At 44.1% G+C, this 21,493-nt stretch overlaps 1 protein-coding gene across 2 annotated transcripts in view; it reads left to right on the forward strand.

The window, feature by feature from the left end:
- The window catches only part of LOC115090787 (protoheme IX farnesyltransferase, mitochondrial), a 483,471-nt gene that overhangs the window by 17,306 nt on the left and 444,672 nt on the right, over positions 1 to 21,493 (forward strand). For both annotated transcript variants that reach the window (XM_029600293.1, XM_029600292.1), the window contains exon 2: positions 6,231 to 6,367. In XM_029600293.1, the coding sequence (XP_029456153.1) occupies positions 6,231 to 6,367 (137 nt within the window). The remainder of the gene's footprint in view (positions 1 to 6,230; positions 6,368 to 21,493) is intronic.

The raw sequence follows: 21,493 nt of genomic DNA on the forward strand, positions 1-21,493 counted from the left end.
ATCCCCCACTTTATTCAATATTTACCTCCTCCCGCTCTGTCAGCTTCTCACAAAGCTAAAGGTTACTCATTTCATTTACGCAGATGACGTTCAGATCCTGATACCTGTCAAAGAATCAATCGCAAAAACGCTCACTTTTTGGAACAGCTGCCTACTGTCTATTACCACCCTCTTTACTAACCTTAATTTAGTACTCAACACATCTAAAACAGAACTACTACTCATCGATCAAGAGGACAACAATCATGCTCGGACGCTCCACAATCTCTCTTCACTACAAATATCTACTACCACAAATGTAAGAGATTTAGGAGTAACTATAGACAATCGGCTGAATTTAAAAAAATTCGTCAACAACACAACAAAAGAATGCTTCCATAAATTACGCATTCTAAAAAATCTGAAACCCCTCCTTCACATGCAGGACTTCCGAACAGTTCTCCAAACCATCTTATTCTCAAAAATAGATTACTGCAATGCCCTTCTAATCGGCCTCCCAGCTATCACCACCAAACCATTGCAAATGCTACAAAATTCTGCAGCAAGAATATTAACCAACACCAGTAGAGGAGATCACATCACTCCCGTCCTTATGTATTTACATTGGCTCCCTATCAAATACAGAATTCAGTATAAAGTGCTAACCATAATCCACAAAACTATTCACTCTCTAACCTCCCTCGAACTATCCTTCCCTCTGCAACATCACTCAACCTCCAGACCAATGAGAACAACATACCTAGGTACCCTCTATGTTCCCCCCGCCAAGTCAGCTCTCAAAAAACGAGCATTCTCTATTGCTGGACCATTACAATGGAACAATCTGCCCTCGGAACTCCGAACAGAACCCTGCCTGCGGACGTTCAAAAAAAAACTGAAGACCTGGCTCTTCTCAAGAGCATTCACTTAAAGTTCCTTACCTGACCCTACTTTACAGAACTTAGGTTCAAACGTGACTAACTGACCGAAATGTCCCCGTAACCTTTATAATGTACTCCCTGTGCTGACTATCATGTTTTTCCTTTTTTGATTTTCCCCATATTCCACTCGTCATGCTTGTTCAACTATAACCCTATTCGCATACAATTTTGTTAATTATGTTCATATAGTTTTGCTGTACAATCTTTTGTTAAATTAAGTTCATATTGTTTGATGTAATTTCCAAATGTTGGTTCACTGTAAACCGAACCGATATGTACTTGTACATGATCTTCGGTATAGAAAAGTATTTAAATAAATAAAATAAAATACAAAGGCACTGGACAATGGAAGAAACATCATGGTCAATTTAAATAGCAAAAGTCAAGGGCCATCAGATGGGCACAGCAATATTTCCTCCCCCTGATAAAAAAGGAAGGCAGTCAGTCATGTCAGACAATGCCACAGCAATAGCATATGTGAACAAGTACATACTGACAATTGATACGGCCCTGCTGTGCGAATGGGCAGTAGTAATCTTGCTCTTCCTATCAGCAGCTTACATAGCAGGGACGGAGAATTTCTAGGCTGACTTCCTCAACAGAAACAGACTAGATCCATGGGAATGGTTGTTGAACTGAGAGGCCATCCAAATGCTAGTGAGTCATTGGGGTCACCTGGAAGTAGATCTGATGGCTATTCAGGAGAATGCCAAACCTGATATATTCCTGAGCTGCTGGGTGGAGAAAGGCTTCAGTGGATTAGATGCTCTCCTATATCCCTATGGTCAAAACAGTCTGCTGTCTTTCCACCCTGGCCCCTTGTAAGCCGTGTGATAAAGTGTATAGAAGACCATTCATAATTGTCATTCTGACGGCCCCAGATTTGCCAAGAAGGCCTTGGTTTGCAGACCTATGAGGCTATTGAGCAGGAGACCCTGAGACTATGAGGCCTCCTGTAGCAGGAGCCAGTTCCAATGGAAGACTGTGTCTATTCTCTCCTACATCCTGGCAATTGAATGGGTCGCCTACATGAAAGGTGGTATTCCCCAGCAGTAATTTGTCATGCTAAGGACATGTAAGACCTTTATGTTAGTGAACATCAAAATCTGACAGATCTTTGAAGGGTTCTGCTGTGATAATCAAATCTCCCAATGGAGATCAGCTATCTCACAAATGCTAAATTGTTGCAGAGCAGCCTGGACAAAGGCTTAGCCCTCAGTTCTCTTAAAGGGCAGATTAGTATCTGTATCTTGTTATGGGGTTAAATCAAGGGCATCCAGGTAGCAGCTCATCCAGATATAGTATAGTTTCTGAAAATGGTAAAGTGCTTTCAACCTCCTTTCACACCAATATTCCCACAATAATATCTTAATATAGTCTTGAGAATCTTAACAAAGCCTCCCTTCGAGCTGGTAAAACAGGCATCCCTTAAGGACCTATCTCTGAAGACAACCTTTGTTCTGCGAGGTGCATCTCGGAACTATAGGCCCTCTCATGTAGGGATCATTTTTAATTTTTTTTTTTTTTTTTACACTTTGCGGCCTGTACCATTCACTTTTTCCCAAGGGTGGTATCTGTGTTTCACTTCAGTCAATTTCATATCTGGCTTTTAGAAATAACAAAAGGGAGGAGGAATAGCCTAGTGGTTAGAGCAGTGGGCCACGAATCAGGAGACCAGGATTCGAGTCCCGCTGTTGCTTCTTGTGACCTTGGGCAAGTCACTTTACCCTCCATTGCCTCAGGTACAAAACTTAGATTGTAAACCCTCTGGGGATAGGGAAATACCTACAGTACCTGAATGTAAACCGATGTGATATCTCAGATTGAATGTCGGTATATAAATAAATAAATATCAAGACAAAAATAGTAGTCTGCACCTGCTGGATATATGGATACTCCTGAGATACCTACAAGTAAAAGCTGCCTTTAGAAAGTCAGACAGTTGTTTGTATTGTTTGCTGGCCCCCGGAAAAGGGAATCTGTCTGAAAGACTACTCTGGCCAGATGGATCAAGGAGGCAATATGCTCAGCCTACCTTCTCTTGGGAAATCAGGTGCCGGTTGCGCACCATACACATTCCACAAGAGTGCAGGCATCGTCATGGACAGAGGCATCTTCACTCTCTCCAGAAAAAATCTACAGGGTGACCACATGGTCGACCCTGCACTCCTTTGCAAGTTATTATATACTGGATGTGCAAGCCCAGGCAGATGCTGCCTTTGGGGCAAGAGTACTCAAGATAGCCCTATCTTCTTTCCTCCATAGCAATACACAAGCTTGCATAACTCCTATGTGCAATGACTGGTCTAGCAGGAAGAAAATAATTATCTTACCTGATAATTTTCTTTCCTTGAGTCCTGCTAGACCAGTCCAGGACTCGCCCAGGAATACAGGGCTAGTGAAACAACATTTCAATAGCACATTGTCTTTTGCTGTCACCTCAGTTTTTCACCTAGAGCATGGCCTTGTGAACCCTGTACTAGATTAAAATATTTAGTTGTTAGGGGGCTTGTGTTTGTCACAGTGCTCTGGCAAAAGGCTACTGGCAACTGCTGGGGTCACAGCTCCCATATAGCCAGTGGGGCCTTGAAAGAGATGTGTTTTTTGTCTCTTGTCAGTTGAGGGGAGGAGAAATCCTATGTTTAAGGACTGGTTTAGCAGGACTGGAGAAAAGAAAATTATCAGGTAAGAAGAATTGCACCTTTTGTGTGATTTGATTCAGTTCTATTTTTTTTCCGGGGTGGGGGTTATTTGCAAGTCGTGTTTTATTTTTGTGGTTCTTAGCACAGACTTGGTGACCTTGAGATCAATCCATCTACTGCTATATTGTTAAACATAAAATATTTAGCGGTCATGGGGGTTAAATGGAGTTTTTAAACCTCATGTTAACAAGCTGTGGAAAAAACTGGCACAGAAAATTTCTATAGATTTTGATCAGCACAAGGGACTGCTAAATTTCCTCTATAATGCAGGTGTTTTATCTCATGTCATACATATTTCTTTTATAACAGATAGTAAATAGATGATTTAAACCTAAGACTATTGTACTGCACAGTTGTTAAATATTATATTGATGTGAAGGGAACCCTTCACATCTTAAGAACAAAAGGTGAAATATTTATGTGCTGAAATGAGATGCCATAGTAGCAGAGATGTGACAATGTGTGCAATTCTGTCTGTCGTTAGTGAAAATATAGAGTTGATGGCCAGCTGGTGACTCTGCCTAATAACTTGTATTAAACGAAGGTACAGAATTAGAATTATAAATGCCCTTTGAAATAAAGTTTTCCCCCACATTCTCATGGAGAAAAAAGGTTTACAAGGCATAAGGTATACTGGGACTCTATCAAAGAATACTGAGTTCAGTAAAGTTAATGGCTTTTGAGGAGAACATGGTAAAATATTCACATAAAAGGTATTGTTCTGAACAGCAGGTCTTATCCTGCAACAATCAAAGTACAATCATGAATCATTAAGATGGCCTTTTTTCTGTTCTAAATTTAAAAAGTATTTTTCAGTAGAAAGAAGTTCTAAAATAAGGGATCGGAATACAAGGCTATATGAGGTAGACTGGAGTATTGTATTGAAGCCTTTTTTCACTGAAAAGGTGGATGTGTGGAACTAGCTTCCCATTAGAGTTGGAGGTTTCAAATATGGTAAATAGAATTTAAGAAAGCATGGGACAAGCGCAGAGAATCCATAGTGTTTGGAAAGTAGAAGGCAGAGTAGGCAAGTAGGGTCGGCAATATTGGGAGGGAACGCCCGCAGCAGGGACCGCCTTTTTATCTGCTCAATGGTTCTATGAGGCATTGAAGATTGAAAGACTAGGGGGCACTCCATGAGGTTAGCATGTGGCACATTTAAAACTAATCGGAGAAAGTTCTTTTTCACTCAACGCACAATTAAACTCTGGAATTTGTTGCCAGAAGATGTGGTTAGTGCAGTTAGTATAGCTGTGTTTAAAAAAGGATTGGATAAGTTCTTGGAGGAGAAGTCCATTACCTGCTATTAATTAAGTTGACTTAGATAATAACCACCGCTATTACTAGCAACGGTAACATGGAATAGATTTAGTTTTTGGGAACTTGCCAGGTTCTTATGGCCTGGATTGGCCACTGTTGGAAACAGGATGCTGGGCTTGATGGACCCTTGGTCTAACCCAGTATGGCATGTTCTTATGTTCTTATATTCTTTTTAAAAAAAATGCAACATATCCACTTCTATTATAACAGAGGGCTAACATCCAGGTAACATTAACTTACCTTGTACCATAAATCAAGGAGTTCGACAGCAGCCACTGTTTGGGTGACTTGCGTGCCTCTGGGAAACAAAATTTCTAGCAGACATCCAACTCTCTTCTGAGACATTTATGGTGACAACTCCATAGTACCATGGTAGAGAGTCCATGAAGCTAGGGCGAGAGAACATTGTAGAAATCTCTTCTTGGTGTGACTTTCCTCACTCCAAATCACTTCAAATCTTCACAGAGGTCTACTGTGCTTGTTTGTATGTCTCACTCTGCATGTAAAACTAGATTACAACCAAATCCTCACCTCAAGTTACTAGCTGGCCCTCCTATAGCAGTATAAATAGTTGACTACTATGGGTGCCACCCCAGAGGCGCTCTCTCTCTCTCTCCTCCCCTCTTTCCTCTCCCCCCTCCCCAAGGCCAAAAATACCCGAAACAGAATTTTTGATATTTATCGCAAATTGCGTTTTAAGTGTTTCGGGCATATTATACAGCTTATCACCAGGAAAAAAAGGTGTAGTTATTTCTGGCGTTAAATATGTGCGATAATGCCCCTCATTCTAATTGATCCTGCCCAAATCCCTCCCCAATCCTGCCCCTTTGAATAAATTTGTAAAATTTGCATTCGCGCCGCGCATTGCAATAACTATCGTATGCATTATGGCGTTATTGTGTGCATTAACACCATAACGCGTTTTGATAATTGACCCTGTCAGCTGGATAACTTTACCCCACTCCAGAACATTCACCCTTTTAATCTAGCTAAATTTTAGACTGATAATGACTTATCTGTTTAAAATTTAGCTAGATAAGTGATGCAATATTCAAAAAAATTGCCATTTAGCCTGATAACTTATAAGTTATCCAGCTAAATGCCTTTGAATACAGACCCTACTGTGTATATCAAATTATATAGAATAGTTGCTTATGTGTAACTCTCCATAGCTGTAGCTGGTGACTAAAGTGTAAACATATATCCAACTTTGCATTTCTGCATCTAGTCAGCATTCAGTTAGTATTTTTCTTACATTGCTATCTTTAATTTTCACTTTCTTTTCTAGGCTGGGTAGGACTATGTATTGTACACCTCAGGAGAACATCAGTTACGCAAAAAGCCTCATGCAGACTCCTACACGTTTACAGAGTACCTAATAAAAGAAGGATGACATTTCAATACTTCAACATTCTCAAACATAAGGTAAGTTGACACATTATATTCAGTTAAACATACAATATGATGGCAGGTAAGAACTATAAGGCTCATCCACTCTTCCCATGTCTTTCCTGTTGCAATTCTGTAAATTGCATAAATAGTAAAAACAATAAAAGTGGTTACAATAATACACTCGTAAGTAAAATACACATAACAAAATAAAACTTCCTTTTCTTCCTGCTAGACCAGTCATCACATTTGAGATTTCTCTTCTTCACAGCTGATGGAGACAGATGGCATACTTCTTTTAATACCTCATTTTGGGCTATAAGTAAAGTGTGGTCCTGGTCCAATCTCAGTAGTCTCTGTCTCCAGCAACTGTGGACACATAAGGATGATAGTTCCCAGAGCCTGGGTGTGGCCTGGTCCAGTTGAATCCTTGTTGCTCCTGGGACAACAACCTTTAGGGGGTTGATTTTTCCCAGTGAGAGCATTTCTCCCAGGACCATCCCTGGTTGAGCTCTGGTTGGTTATCTCTAACCCCTAGGAGTCTGTGGAGCCCTCAGAGTATGCTTCCTGGATTCTCTTGGAAACTTGCAGCTGTTAAACTAATAAAGAAAAAGGGCCAGTAGGACTGCACTCTCTCTGTCTCCTCTCCACCCCTCCTTTCTTTGGTGGAGGTTCTTAAAAAAAAAAAAAAAAAAAAAAAAAAAAAATTCCCAGCCCAAGCTAGGTAGTTAGCTCAACAAACAAAAAGGGAAGAAGCCAGACTGCATTATCAGCCAGCAGAGGCATCCCCATCGTTAGTGAGTAGCGGCTGTGTCATTTGTTGCTTGGGGGAGGGAAGCCTATCGCTGGGAACATTGTTTTCAAGATCTGCAACAGTGGACATGCCTGAAGGAGTAGAACAAATGAAAAGTGATTTAAGAAAGTGTGAAGACTGGTTGAGGATTTGGCAGCTGGGATTCAATGCCAAGAAGTGCAGTCATGCATCTGGGATGCGGTAATCCAAAAGAGCTTATGTGATGGGCAGTGAAAGATTACTGTGCATGGACTGGGAGAGAGACCTTGGGGTGAACAGTGTCTGGTGATCTGAAAGTGGCAAAGCAATCGGACAAGGTGATAGCTAAAGCTAGAAGAATGCTGGGCTGCATAGAGAGAATAACCAGTAAGAAAAAGGAGATGGTGATGCCCTTGTACAGGTCCTCGGTGAGGCGTCACCTCAAGTACTGCATTCAGTACTGGAGCTCATATCTCAAAAAGGATAAAGACAGGATGAAGGCAGTCCAAAGAAGAGAGACCAAAATGATGTGGGCTCAGTATCAGAAGATTTATGAGGAGAGATTGAAGGATCTGAATATGTATACCCTGGAAGAGAGGAGGTGTTGGGGAGATATGATACAGATCTTCAGAGATCTGAAAGGTTTTAATGATGCACAATTCTTAAATCTTTTCCATTGGAAAGAAATCAAAAGAACTAGGGATCACAAAATTTGACTCAAGGGAGGACGACTGAGAACCAGTGTAAGGAAATCTTTCTTCACAGAGAGAGTGGTGGATGCCTGGAATGCCCTTCCGGAGGAGGTGGTGAAGATGAAAACAGTGAAAGAATTCAAAGGGGCATGGGATAAACACTGGGGCTCCCTAAAGGCTAGAGAATGGAAATGAAGAAAAGAGTGCATAGGGGTAACTTGCTGGTATGGCAGTTACTACCCATTAAACCTTGATACTGTTGATGCAACTCCAACATTGCTCTCTGCTTCAAGGCAGAGGGAAAAGGGGAAATGGATTCACACAGCAACCAACAAGGGCCCTGATGTGATGGAGGGTTATATTAAAGGCATCCTGGTAGCCGCATATCCTGTTGTGGTATGCTTATTATTAAGGTGGAGTGAGGTGAAGCAAATTTGGATACCCTTTAGATAATCTTTCTCCAGTGGGACCTCAACATGTTCTTAGGTCACTAGTAGATCCATCTTTTGAGTCCTTAAAGGAAGTATCCATTAAAGACCTTTCATTAAGTCACCTTTTTAATAGCAGTCTGCTCTGCTAGATGCATCTCTTAGTTGCAGGCACTGTCTTGTAGAGAGCCCTACATGGTGATATCACCACATTTGATCACCTTTAAACCAGTGCCCTCGCTTTTCCAGAAGGTGGTGTCATTCCATGTGAACCAGGAAGAGATTCTGCCAGCTTTCGGGAGAAAGGAATGTAAAGGGAAATTCAGCGAGCTTTACCTACTAGATGAATGTTGGGTGTTGATTTAATACCTGAAGAGAACAAACCCATTTAGAAAATCTGACAGACTATTCATGCTCTTTAGGGAATCATGGAGGGGAGAAGTGGCCTTGAAGGTCACGATAGCAAGATGGATTAAGGAGGCCATCTGCTCAGTATATATTTTCAACGGTAAACAGGTGCCAGCAGCTCCCTCTGTGCTCACTTCTTGAGAGCACAGGCAATTATCCTGGGCAAAAGCATCATCTGTCTCAAGAGAAATCTGCAGGGTCATCACCTGGTCATCTGTGCACTCATTCTCCAAGCATTACTAGAAGTTCAGGCAAAGGAGGAAGCAGCCTTTGGGTCTGGGGTGCTCAAAGCAGCCCTGTCTTCCTCCCTCACTGCTTAGGGGGTAGCTTGTGTATCTCCTGAGGGTAATGGACTGATCTAGCAGGCAAAAAGGAAGGTTAAATTATTCTTGCCTAATATTTTTCTTTTCTTGCGTCCTGTTACAGTCCAAGCCTCACACACAAAGTCAGGGGCTATGAGGAAGCATGTGAGAGGCCACTCTCATACTCTATTCCTACTTTTTCTATCCTCTTTGCTCTTTATTCCTACTTTGCTCTTCACGGAAGAGGGTACAGAATTTAGGAATAAAGAAAATATGAGTAGCCCATCGCATGGGGAGGAGAATATCTTGAGTGAACATAAATATATACCAGAGACAGAGGGCATACCCCACTCTTTGTCTTAAAAGGGGAAGTAGTGTAGGCCTTGCCAGTAGCCTTCTGTCATAGTGACTGTGTGCCTTTTACATTTATCACTACTTCCCCTTTTAAGATAAAGAGTGGGGTATGCCTTCTGTTTCTGGTAACTGAGGAACAGGGAAATTCCAAGTGTAATGGACTGGACTAGCAGGATTCAAGGAAAGAAAATCAGGTAAGAATAATTTGAACCTTCTTGATCATCATTGTAGCCCCAGATTGGCCAAGGAGACCCTGTTGTACTGAAATAGTGAGGCTGCTGGACCGAACCCTTCTGGCAAGGTTCAGTGCCAATGGAAGACCTGTCTCCATTTTCTCTTATGGCTTGGCCCTTGAGAGGATGCACCTTTGTAAGAGAGGGAACTCTGTCTCTGTAATCTCAACCATGTTAAAGGAATGGAAGTTTTCCACCTCTCTCTTGACCTTCCTCACTTGAGAGGTGCTGTTCCTGATAGCAGTGACCTCCGCATTGGCATGAGTGATCTAAAGGCTTGTCTTTTGCTCTCCTTGTCTTCAGTTTTTCTGTGATGGAGTAGTCCTATGCGCTCACCCAAAACCTTTACCTAAAGTAGGCTCTGTATTCCACATCTTATAATGCTGCCCATATTTTTTTCAGAGCCACATAAATTACAAGTAGGAGTGGGCTGTCCACTCCATGGACTTTAAAAGAGCCTTAATATACTACTGAGGAAACTCAACCTTATCGTCTGTCAACTCGATTCTTTGTGTCCTTCAACCCCCCCACCCACAGATTGAGTTTAGCAGTAGTCAAAAGGAATGCTTTCCAATTGACTTTATGGTCTGTATTACTCATTTTTACAAACTGGCTGGCATACAACTGGAACCCAAAATGCACAGTCCTATCCTCTGTCACGATTACAGCAGAATCACTAGAGACGCTTAAGTCCGGGATGAAGGTTTGTTTTGCTGTGACATTGAAAGATAAGTACTATTTCCATTTTCGCTGAAGGTTGACATTCAAGTACATGTTTTGTTTAAATTGTAGCATCTGTTCTAAAAATATACTCCTGAAGAAGCGACTGTTAAGTCGCGAAACACCGGCCGTTGTCGGGTCTTTGTACAAGGGAACAGATGGATTATATACATAATTTCTGAACAGTTATTTGGAAGCATCTTTATAAACTGCTGTTGGCTTACATGAACAATACCGCATATGACGATTAGACCGGACGGCAGTTTTGTTATACTGCCGTTGTCAGGCTTGCTGATGCGGTTTCATCATTCTTAAGATCAGATTGTGTATAATCTGTCACAGCATTGAAAATATTTAGACAGAGTCCATTTGTTGTTGCTTTGGCATACAACTGGGACATACTGTTTAAAGCCCCTCAAGTAAAAGAAATAGCAACCTCACTTGTCCATCTGAGGTGTGCTTCTGTTGAGGAGATTTTCAAAATTGCTACCTGGTCATCTGTTCACAGTTTGACAACCCACTACTATCTTTTTTTTTTAACCCACTACTATCTTTTTTTTAACTAAGCAGTCTGCTCTCTCCTCATAGTGGGTCCTAGGTTGTCCATGAAACTGGATCTTCGCTCTGGATTTCTGACTGGTGTGGCTGATTCCATCCTGCTAGTGACAGAAAAAGCACAATTGTTTACCTATAATGGGGGGAGTTTCAATAGACAGTAGAATAAATCAATCACGTATTCCCATTCACCTTCATGAAGAGTTGACCCCTGCACTTTAAGCTCTAAATTTGACTGAGTAGTTCTCATGGCAGCAGCTGCGTTGGGAATGCCTGCAACAAGCGTGGAAAAATCCTTTTTAGTTTTTCTGAGTTCTGGAGAATTGGTCCGTGTTGGTGCCATCTGATACCACCCACTGGTATGGCTGATTTGTCCTGTACTTTCTACTCCTGCCCTATTTGTGCCTAGCCTGTCCTTCTTGAACAGTCTATAGCTTGATGTAACAATATCCCTATCATGGGAATCATTAAAAAAAAAACAACTTTTCTCTGAGGTCAAGCAGAACGGTAGTCCTCGCACATGGGTGATATCAGATGGCCCTGACACGGAAAACTTATGTCAAAGTTTCTAGAACTTTGACTATTCACACCGGGCGTGCCCATCATGCCCTATGTGATGTATCCACATGAGGTCTGTCTTCAGTCTTTTATTCCCCGGAGTTGCAGTACTGTGGTAGGTCAGCTCTCTTTTGGCTTTTTTGGCCTGTTTTGGAGAACGTCTGTTTTTTGCTTTTTTGCAATTTCTTTTAACTGCATTTGACACCGGGTCCCTCTCGGTCCTTCCTGTAGCATTCCTAGTCAGAGTTTTTGTTTTTAAATTTAAAGTTTTTTTTATTGATCATCAAACAACAGGCACTAACAGCTATAATATTCCCAAAGACTAATTTCAATGTTATGTGTTACCTCCCCCCTCCCAACCCCCCTTCCCTCCATGAGCTCACTTACAAAAATATTTAAAGGTTACTCAAGCCCAACATATTCAGCAAAGGGGTATTACAGTATGAAAAAAACAGTGGTGAAAATATAGTATGCTTAAACATGAGCATTTTTTCCCCATTTTAAATAAGGGTCCCATGTGTCCCGAAATTTGGACGCACCATCATCAGGAGCAGCTGAGATGGCCGCCATTTTACAGTAGAAGTGTACTCTTTGTTGCACAAATTGAAGTGCTGGAATATTAGCCGATTTCCAATGTCCCGCAATGGTGATCCTGGCTGCAATAAAGACTTGTTGACATAAGTTTCTGTGTTTTCTCATTGCCTGATTGGGAACATTAAGCAGTGCAAATCCCGCATCAAGTAAATTGGTCAATCCCAATAACTCTTCCACCCAGTGCATTATTACCTCCCAAAATCTATGTATTCACTCACCCCCCCACCACATGTGGTAGTACATTCCTACTTGACCGCAGTTCCTCCAACACAATTCACTAACTGTTGGATACCGACGGTGTAAGGTATAAGGGGTAAGGTATCATCTGGTAACTATTTTATAGCAATTTTCTTGCAAGGAAGTGGAAATGGAACATTTGCGTGCATCATTATAAATCTGGTCCCACACATCAGGAGGAAAAGCAGATCCTAAGTTGGCTGCCCAAGGTGTGACATGGGGATAGGTGTATTTTTTTCAAAACTAAGCAAGATGGCATATAGTTTTGATATCATTCCATGTTTCTTATCAATATCCTCACAGTAATGCTCAAACAGAGTTTTCCCCTGAGTGAGAGAGGGGGCAAAGCCGATGATCTTAAGAAGTGTAAGTCTTGATAACCAGTCAGATAGGTCCCTATCCGGCAACTGATAGGCAGTTTTCAGGTCATCCCAGCTCATAATAGAGCCTCCCTTTAAAAGATGTTCAACCCTGACAATACCTTGTCCTTGCCAGTCCCTGAAGGTGTTGTTGGTGTTCCCTACCAGGAATAATTTATTAAAAAAAAAAGTTGAGTAGAGTGGAAATAATCTTGGGGTCCCACCATGTGGGTTTTCCATTTATGCCATAGTCTCATAGTTGTCTCTAGCGTAATTGGTAAGCTTCCCCTTGTGGGCCAGGTGTCTCAGGGTTGCTATGGCATGGCCCGCAATGGTATCCCTCCTACTATATATTCTTCAAAGTCCAGAATTGCCTGCAGCTGGGCAGCTATATAGTACCATTCTAAATTAGGTTCTCCCAGACCTCCTCTATCCCCAGGTTGGTATAATAATCGCCGTGATACTCTTGGGGGCCTCTTCCTCTAGATAAAATAATTTTTTTTTTTTTTTTTTGCCAGACTCTTACGAGTAGCCGCGCGTATCTTATAAAATCCGGGGTCGGCGCGTGCAAGGGGGTGCACATTTGTGCAACTTGCACGCGCCGAGCCCGGCGCGTGCTGCCTGTTCCCTCCAAGGCCGCTCCGAAATCGGAGCGGCCTTGGAGGGCCTCTCCGATTTCGGAGCGGCCTCGGAGGGAACTTTCTTTCCACCCCCCTGCACCTTCCCCTCCCTTCCCCTACCTAACCCACCCCTCCCGGCCCTATCTAAACCCCCCCTACCTTCGGTAGGCCAGATTTACGCCTACCGAAAGCAGGTGTAAATCTGTGCGCTCCAGCGGGTTGCTGGCGCGCCATCACCCGACCCAGGGGCTGGTCCGGAGGCCTCGACCACACCCCCGGGCTGGTGCCACACCCCCGGTCCCACCCCGAACCGCTCCCTGACCCGGACACACCCCCGGACCCGCCCCCTCCCCGCCCCTTTCACGAAGCCCCGGGACTTACGTGCATCCCGGGGCTCTGCGCGCGCCGGCGGCCTATGCAAAATAGGCGCACAGGGCTTTAAAATCCGGCCCATTGGGTCCAATATGTACTTCCAAATATTTAATGGATGTTGGCGCCCATTTAAAGGGGTATTGGTGCTGAAGCTCTGTTATGATCTGAGGGTCTGCAGTAACATTCAAAAGTTCAGATTTATCTAAATTTATCTTAAAGCCTGAGACCGCACTGAACACTTGTAATGTGGTAAATACACTGCGTAAAGTGTACTGGATTAGTTAGCATCAGCAAGATGTCATCCGCAAATAGTGAAATTTTCAAGTTCAGATTTCCCTTCTGTATCTCTTCAATGTCTGCAGAGTCTCTGATTGTCGAGGCTAGCGGTTCAAGAAACAGTGCAAATAACAATGGAGACAGTGGGCATCCCTGGCGAGTCCCTCTCTGTACCGGGAATGGGGTACCATACCCTCCATTTACCTTAATTCTAGCTAATGGATCTGTATAGAGTTGTTTCACCCATGTCATAAAATAAGGGCCAAAAAGCATTTTATCCAAGACTGAAAATAAAAAATCCCAATGAACCAGCGTTGATTGACAATAATATGAGGGGCAATTACTCCTTCTTCGCCCACCATAAAATATCAATGACCTTGAGGACGTTATCTGCTGCCATTCTGTGAGGTATAAATCCTACCTGATCTCTATGTATTAATTGAGGAAGTTATCATGTTTAGATGGCCCGCTAAAACCTTGGCTAGTATTTTGAGATCTATATTAATTAGGGAGATTGGCTGGTATGACCCGCATTGCATCGGGTCCCTCCCGGGTTTCACAATAATGATGATGCCCGCAACATTGGAATGAGCGGGTAGGGTAGCTCCGTCCCGCAAGGTATTGAAAAAGTCTGTGAGGGGTCCCACCATCCAAGGGCAACCCTTTTTGTAGTAGCAGCCTGTAAGACCATCCAGCTCTGGTGATTTCCCGGCCTTAAGAGATTTAATGGCCGCCATAACTTCACTTACATCAATGGGGGCATCTAGATGTTGTATCTGCGCCTCTGTTATGGTGGGTAGAGAAACCATTTGCAAATACTTGGCTATTGAGTCTGGTGTGATAGACTCATCTTTACTATATAGTAAGGAGTAAAATTTAGTAAAACAGTCTCTAATTTCCAGTGTGGATGTCAATATGTGACCCAGAGTATCTTTAATTTTTGCTATGCTATTCTGTAGGGCCATTTGTTTCAGCTTCCTAGCCAACATCTTTCCTGCTTTATTTCCCTCAAAATACCTTTGTTTCGTACGTTCCATGGGATGGGCTATCCGGGTGGATTCTAATATATTTAACTCACTAGGGGCAGCCTGCAATCTCTTAAGTGTGGCATTATACAGTGTAACTGCGTGACATTTGGATAAACTGATTTTCTCGTAATAGTTCAGATTTGTGCCTTTCGGTCTGCTTTTAATGCAGTGGCCTGGGTAATAAAGTGGCTGCGATTTACTGGAGCATTCCCAGAGAGTCCCCGCATTCAATCTAAAGTAATCCATCAAAGCATCAGCCATCAATTTACACTGACTCTCTTCCCGCAACAGCCCGTCATTCAGTCCCCAGTAGCGCACCCCAGTATCAGGGCAAATCAGCTGTATCGTGGCCCAGACCGGAGCATGGTCTGACCATGTGATGCCCCCCTAGCCCCACCTCCAACACCCTATTTTGCAAAAATTTATCTACGGAGCGGCCTCGGAGGGAACTTTCTTTCACCCACCCCCCTGGCCCTATCTAACCCCCCCCACCACCTTTATCGACAGATTTATGCCTGCCGGAGGCAGACGTAAATCTGCGCGCGCCAGCGGGCTGCTGATGCGCCATCACCGACCCGGGGGCTGTTCTGGAGGGCGTGGCCACGCCCCCGGGCCGAAACCATGTCCGCGGCGCCGCCCCCGAAACGTCGTGTCACCCGCGCCACGCCCCGAAAAGCCGCGTCACGACCGCCATGCTCCCGCCATGCCCCCCGGCACACCTCTCCATGCAAGCCCCGGGACTTACGCGCATCCTGGGGCTTGTGCGCGCCGCCGAGCCTATGCAAAATAGGCTCGGTGCGCGCAGGGGGGGGGGGGGTGAGTTGGGGTAGGTTTTCGAGGGGTACGCGCGTATCCCTTTGAAAATCTACCCCACTGTGTACAATTCTGGTCGCCGCATCTCAAAAAAGATATAATTGCGATGGAGAAGGTATAGAGACTAGGGGGAACTCCATGAAGTTAGCATGTGGCACATTTAAAACTAATCGGAGAAAGTTCTTTTTCACTCAATGCACAATTAAACTCTGGAATTTGTTGCCAGGAGATGTGGTTAGTGAAGTTAGTGTAGCTGTGTTTAAAAAAGGATTGGACAAATTCTTGGAGGAGATGTCCATTACCTGCTATTAATTAAGTTGACTTAGAATATAGCCACTGCTATTACTAGCAATGGTAACATGGAATAGACTTAGTTTTTGGGTACTTGCCAGGTTCTTATGGCCTGGATTGGCCACTGTTCGAAACAGGATGCTGAGCTTGATGGACCCTTGATCTGACCCAGTATGGCATGTTCTTATGCCTGGAGAACATTACTTTTTTTTTTCCCCTGTAGTGTCACTAGGTAAGAATGCTTCATCACAGAAGTGATATGACCAAGCAGTGAAAAAGAGGGAGAAAGATCTGCACCTTTTCCCTCCCCTCCCCCATCCCCACCATACAGTGGCTAAAAGAAATTATTGAAGGTTTTAGTAGTGTATTTACAGGCTGTGAAGTTCTGTTGAAAGCAATATAGCATGTTTGTGAAGAAAAAATGTTTCTTGTTCTTGCCAGCAATGGGGCTCTTATTTTGACTACTGTGGTAACCAGTGATATGTAAAGAGAAGAAAAATATGTAAATAAAACACCAAAAAAATAAAAGTACATTATGCCAATATGTGGTTAGTTTTGGTCCTTGAGAATCCCCCCTCACAAGTTTACTAAATGTGAGTAGCCTTAATGGCTTGTGAGACAAGAGGGAACCGCTGTTGTGGCCTGGGGCAGCCCCCAATCGCTGGGCTACAGTGGAGAGAGGGCTGCTTTTAGCATTTTCAGGCAGCTCCCTATGGACCAAGCTGTGGAGGAGACAGACCTGCTGCCAGTGGCTGATGTGGCTCGGGGTACCCCCTGCCGCTGGGCCATGATTCCACTATCGACTCAGGGCAGCTCCTGGTTGTAGGCTGCAGTGGAGGGATTTCTACTGCTGTAGCCCTGCTATTGGGCTGCTGGAGGAAGCGAGAGAGAGCCGCAATTGAAGCCTGGGATGCCTCCTGCTGCTAGGCCGCTGTGGCAACAGAAACATAGAATATGATAGCAGATCAAAATTCTTAGACCCATGTACTCTCTTCAGTTTCATTCCTGGCCTATTGCCACAAAGACCCAGCTGATATCTGGCTTTCCCTTCATGTCTTCACAACTAAGGATCCTGTGCTTACCCCTGATTTTCTTGAATTGCATTACTGTTTTTGTTTCTATCACCTCCACCGGGGGGCCATTCCATGCAACCAGCACCCTTTCCATGAAAAAATGTTTTCTGATGATCTCAGCTTCATATTTTGATCATTTGTTCTAGAGTATTCTTTTCTCCATAAAAGGTTTGTTTCCTGGGTTCATCTAGAGCAGCGGTTCTCAGCCGGTGTGTCGTGCACTTCTGGTCTCCCGCTCTTCCCTCCCTCTCCTCACCCCAGCGAGACGCGCACATTTCTTCAACGAACACTGCTGCTGTTCCTGCCCGTGCTATCGGCACTTTCAAGCTCAGAGTGGAACGGCAGCAGTGTTTGTGGAAGCCAGCAACAGCAGCATGGCCTTTTCTTTGTCCCGCTCCTGCGGCCCGGAAGAGGAAGTGATGTTTACCAGGCACGCGGGAAGAAGAAAGGGCCATGCTGCCGCTGTCAAATTCATGTCCCAAGTCTCCCTCCCCCCCCACCAGCGGTAAAAGGTAGCAATCAGCTGTTTGTGCTGCGATCATTGCGATGCAGTACAGTCAGCTAAGAATGTGGTCGTGGCAATTTCCTGCCGCGCAGCTGATTGAGAAATCCGTCGATTAGTTGCCTCAGGTCTGCGGCGTTTAACTTTTTTTTTTTTTTTAATATGGTCCCTGCTCCAGACCTACGGGTCCTGCTGATGTCAGCAGGATTGTGGCCTAAATCGTAAGCCCCCCCCCCCCCCCCCCCATATGCCTTCTGCAGTTCTCTTCTCTCCTCCTAGTGGCACTAGGCTCAGAGACTCATGTCTGCTCCAGCCCTTCCCCTCGGGAACGCTTCCCGCCTCTCTTCAGGCTGCGATCAACTGGCTCCTGCCGATCAAAACGCAGCCTCTTCATACCGTGGGGAGCCTGTCATTGGCTTCCCGAGGCTCTGCACATCCACAGCTTACAGCCGCTATTCTCAGCCCCTCCTCCCTGTACCCTCCGTACCACGAGAACTTCCTCTGGCTCCTGTAGCTAGAATCGCGGCTTTTCTGCTCTTGGCCACTCACCCGTGCAACCAACAATGGCCCACATAGAGAGACGGTCACTGACTCCCGCAGCCCTTGCACATCATGGCTACTCGACAGATTTCCCAAATAGCCGCATGGCAGGAAATCCCCGCAGCCACATTCTCAGCTGACTACTCTGTGCTGCGATGATCACAGCACAGGCAAACAGCTGAGTGCTGCCTTCTTACCGCTGCGGGGCTGGGGGAGTCACTCCTGCTGCAGTTCCCAACTTGTCACAACTGCTTTAATAGCAGAATTGCGGCTGCCTTGTGCAATAGCTGCCATGTGGGGTGGGAGTGAGTGAGTGAGACAGAGAGTGCCTGCATGTGTGTAAGTATGTGAGAGAATGTGTGTGATTGAGACTGTGTGTGTAAGAGAAAAAAATGTGTGAAAGCAAGAGTCTGGTCAGGGAGGTGACTGGTGTGTATATGAGAGAGAGATTGGTAAGGTAGGCGACTGGTGTATATGAGTGAATGAGATCGGTCAGGGGTGTGACTGGTGTGTGTGTGTGTGTGAGACAGACAAGTCATGGAAGAGAAAGAAGAGAAACGTCAGAACAGAGCTTCACCAGCCATTGCTGCTTCTGGTGTGTGCTAAGGCCTACAAGGGAAAGGAGTAGGAGAGTTGCCAGTGAGGGTAAGTAAAGGTGGCTTTTTAAGTTTATCTTTCTTGGTTGACTGCCATTTTAATTATTGGGTATTATGTGATGTGTCTGCTGTTTGAAATATTTTATTGGTGTTTAGGGAATTTGTAATAATTTTATAAGTTTTTAATGATCGGATATTATTCTGTTTATCAGCTGTTTTATATTTATTATTCTAGTTTTAGAATTATTATTTTATATTACTTGAGAAATGTCTAACTTGGTTAACCATATGTAATCTCATTTAATAACTGTGGCACCCGTTGGCTCTACAGTAAAGTTAATTTACTTTTTAACTATCTATCCTTCCTCCACCTATCATTGTAATTTCCTTTCTCAGTTGTCTGTAAACCGACATGATGTTTTTTACGAATGCCGGTATATAAAAGTTATAAATAAATAAATAAATAGAAATGTGGAGACAAAAACTGAATTGGAAACAGTAAGAAGCCAGACTGAGTGTATGCAGTGCAACAATGGGAAAACAAAATCATTAACTTGATGGTCACTTTATTACTTTATTCTGTATTTGGTGATGGTCTATCTGTGTTCTGTGTGTATGACCCAGGTAAAGGTATTCTGCAAGCTTGTAGTTTCTGTGTAGGGATCTATAGCAGCTCGGCTTGTTCTGGTTTTCCTCATAGGAGGTGTATTGGTGTTTAGGGCCTGGTTAAATATTTGTAGTGTTGCCTTTTCATAGATAGGATTGTTACTGTTTGAATGAGTTCCATAATGCAGATGTAACTTTTTGCGCATTAGTTTGTGTGCCTTATTGCAGATCCTGGGAGTCTATTAGGTGCTATATTTCTGTTTCCATTTCTTCAGTTTTGCACTGCATGCAGAGTAGCTTTTTTTGGATCTCCATTCCAGTTTGTTTCCATATTTGTAATTTGTGGTCTTTCTGTACTTGGTGAAGGTCAGTTCTGGGTGTGTGACCGATGTGAAGTATTTTACTAGCATGTAGGCATTTGTATCAATCTTATTTGTTGTGTTTTCTCAATAGGACATGTATTGGTGGTAAATTATTGTTTTTTCATAAGGAGGGCTATTGCACCTGGTAGGAGAGAGTGTTTATGTTCCTGTTACTGAGATGACACCAGAAATATCTTTTTTGCATGGTAAATTGAAAGGGGAATGTCCTAGTTCTGTTCTGCACCCATTGTTGGGGGGTCAGGGTGGATCCCGTAGATACAGAGTATATATTTACATTTAGCCCCGTGACGGTCATGTGTTCAGTGTGCCACGCATGTGAGAGCCATCTATCAGGTGTGTCCCGACCGAAAAAAGGTTGAGAACCACTGATCTAGAGGTATCTGAATGTATCTATTATGTCCCCCAGCTTCCCTCCTCTAACGTATACAAAAAGCAGCTGCTGCAGCCTGGGGTTCCCCCTGCTGCCAGTCTGGAGAGCGAGCATTGCCTCTGCACGGGGGTGAGGGGCAGAGGGTCTGGAGGAAGGATGGGAAGAGGGGAGAAGAGTCCAACGGAAGGAAGAGAAGTGGAAGGGTTGAAGTAGACTGGAGGAAGGAAGGGGAAAGAGGCTAAAGAGAAGCCAGAGGAAGGGAAAGGGAAGAGGAAAAAGAAGACAGAAGGAGTTGGAAGAGAAGAGACTGGAGAGAGAAACGAAAGAAGGGATCTATAAAAACAAACAAAACGATCAAATGAGAGAAAATAAATCTTTTGAGCCCTGTGTGCTCTCTGTGGCCCTGCAGGTGGTACTCGGCTGCACAATAGCTTTGGCACGTCATACGATTAAAGTGAGAGCTGTCGCAGGATTTGGTGGAATTCTTGAGATTTAGTCAGTGTTTGGAAAGTATAAGTGAAGACATTTGAAACTTATGCTGTGTTTCTGTATCTCTGAGTTTGCAGACTGTGACCTGAACAATGTAATGTATGTACAACCACTCTAGAAGAGTGACTGGCTGTGCAGCACAGGCTGGCCCCTGGAGTGGAGGAAAACATCTTGATCGGGATGGGGAGCAGTGGTATTACTTTCCAGTTATGGTGAAGTAAAGTGAGGCTTTGGGGAAATAAGGTGAATTTGCATGGCGTCACACAGAGTGGCAGGGGGAGAAGAGACAAAACTGGGTTTTGGATGTATTGGATGCTCTGTGGAAGAGTGAAGAACCTTACTGTAGAGATGGTCTGCCTCTGCCTGAGAGAGGAAATGGGATGCTAAGCAAACAATTCAGATCATACATTGACAGGAGTTTAAACTAGAAGAGGGAGGCGACAGATGGAAGCTGATTGCCCACCATACAAAACATAGCGTGCACCTCACAATGCTCCCAGTTAAGGATGTAAGGAGAGAAGACCAGAGATTTGAAAGGCTATGAACACAGATGGGTGGAATTGGAAAATAATGTGTGTAGATTGTATTTTCAAGACATTTGGGGGCAGATTTTTAAAATTACACGCGGGGGGGGGGGGGTAGGTACATTTGTGTGCGCTACCCGGCGTGCACAAATGTACTCCCGATTTTATAACATGCGCGAGCATGTTATAAAATCCAGGGTCGGCGTGTGCAAGGGGGTGCACGCATGTGCCGAGCCCTAGGGGAGGCCCGATGGCTTTCCCCGTTCCCTCCAAGGCCGCCCTGAAATCATAGCGGCCTTGGAGGGAACTTTTTGTTTGTTTCCCCCCCCACACACTTTTCCCTCCCTTCCCCTATCTAACCCACCCCCCAGCCCTACCTAAATCCCCCCCTACCTTATTTTGTTGAGTTACGCCTGCCAGCACGGCAGGCCCCGACACAGGCTGCTGTGTCGGGGCACTTGGCCATG

Source organism: Rhinatrema bivittatum, chromosome 4, assembly GCF_901001135.1.
Source record: "Rhinatrema bivittatum chromosome 4, aRhiBiv1.1, whole genome shotgun sequence".
Lineage (NCBI taxonomy): Eukaryota > Metazoa > Chordata > Amphibia > Gymnophiona > Rhinatrematidae > Rhinatrema > Rhinatrema bivittatum.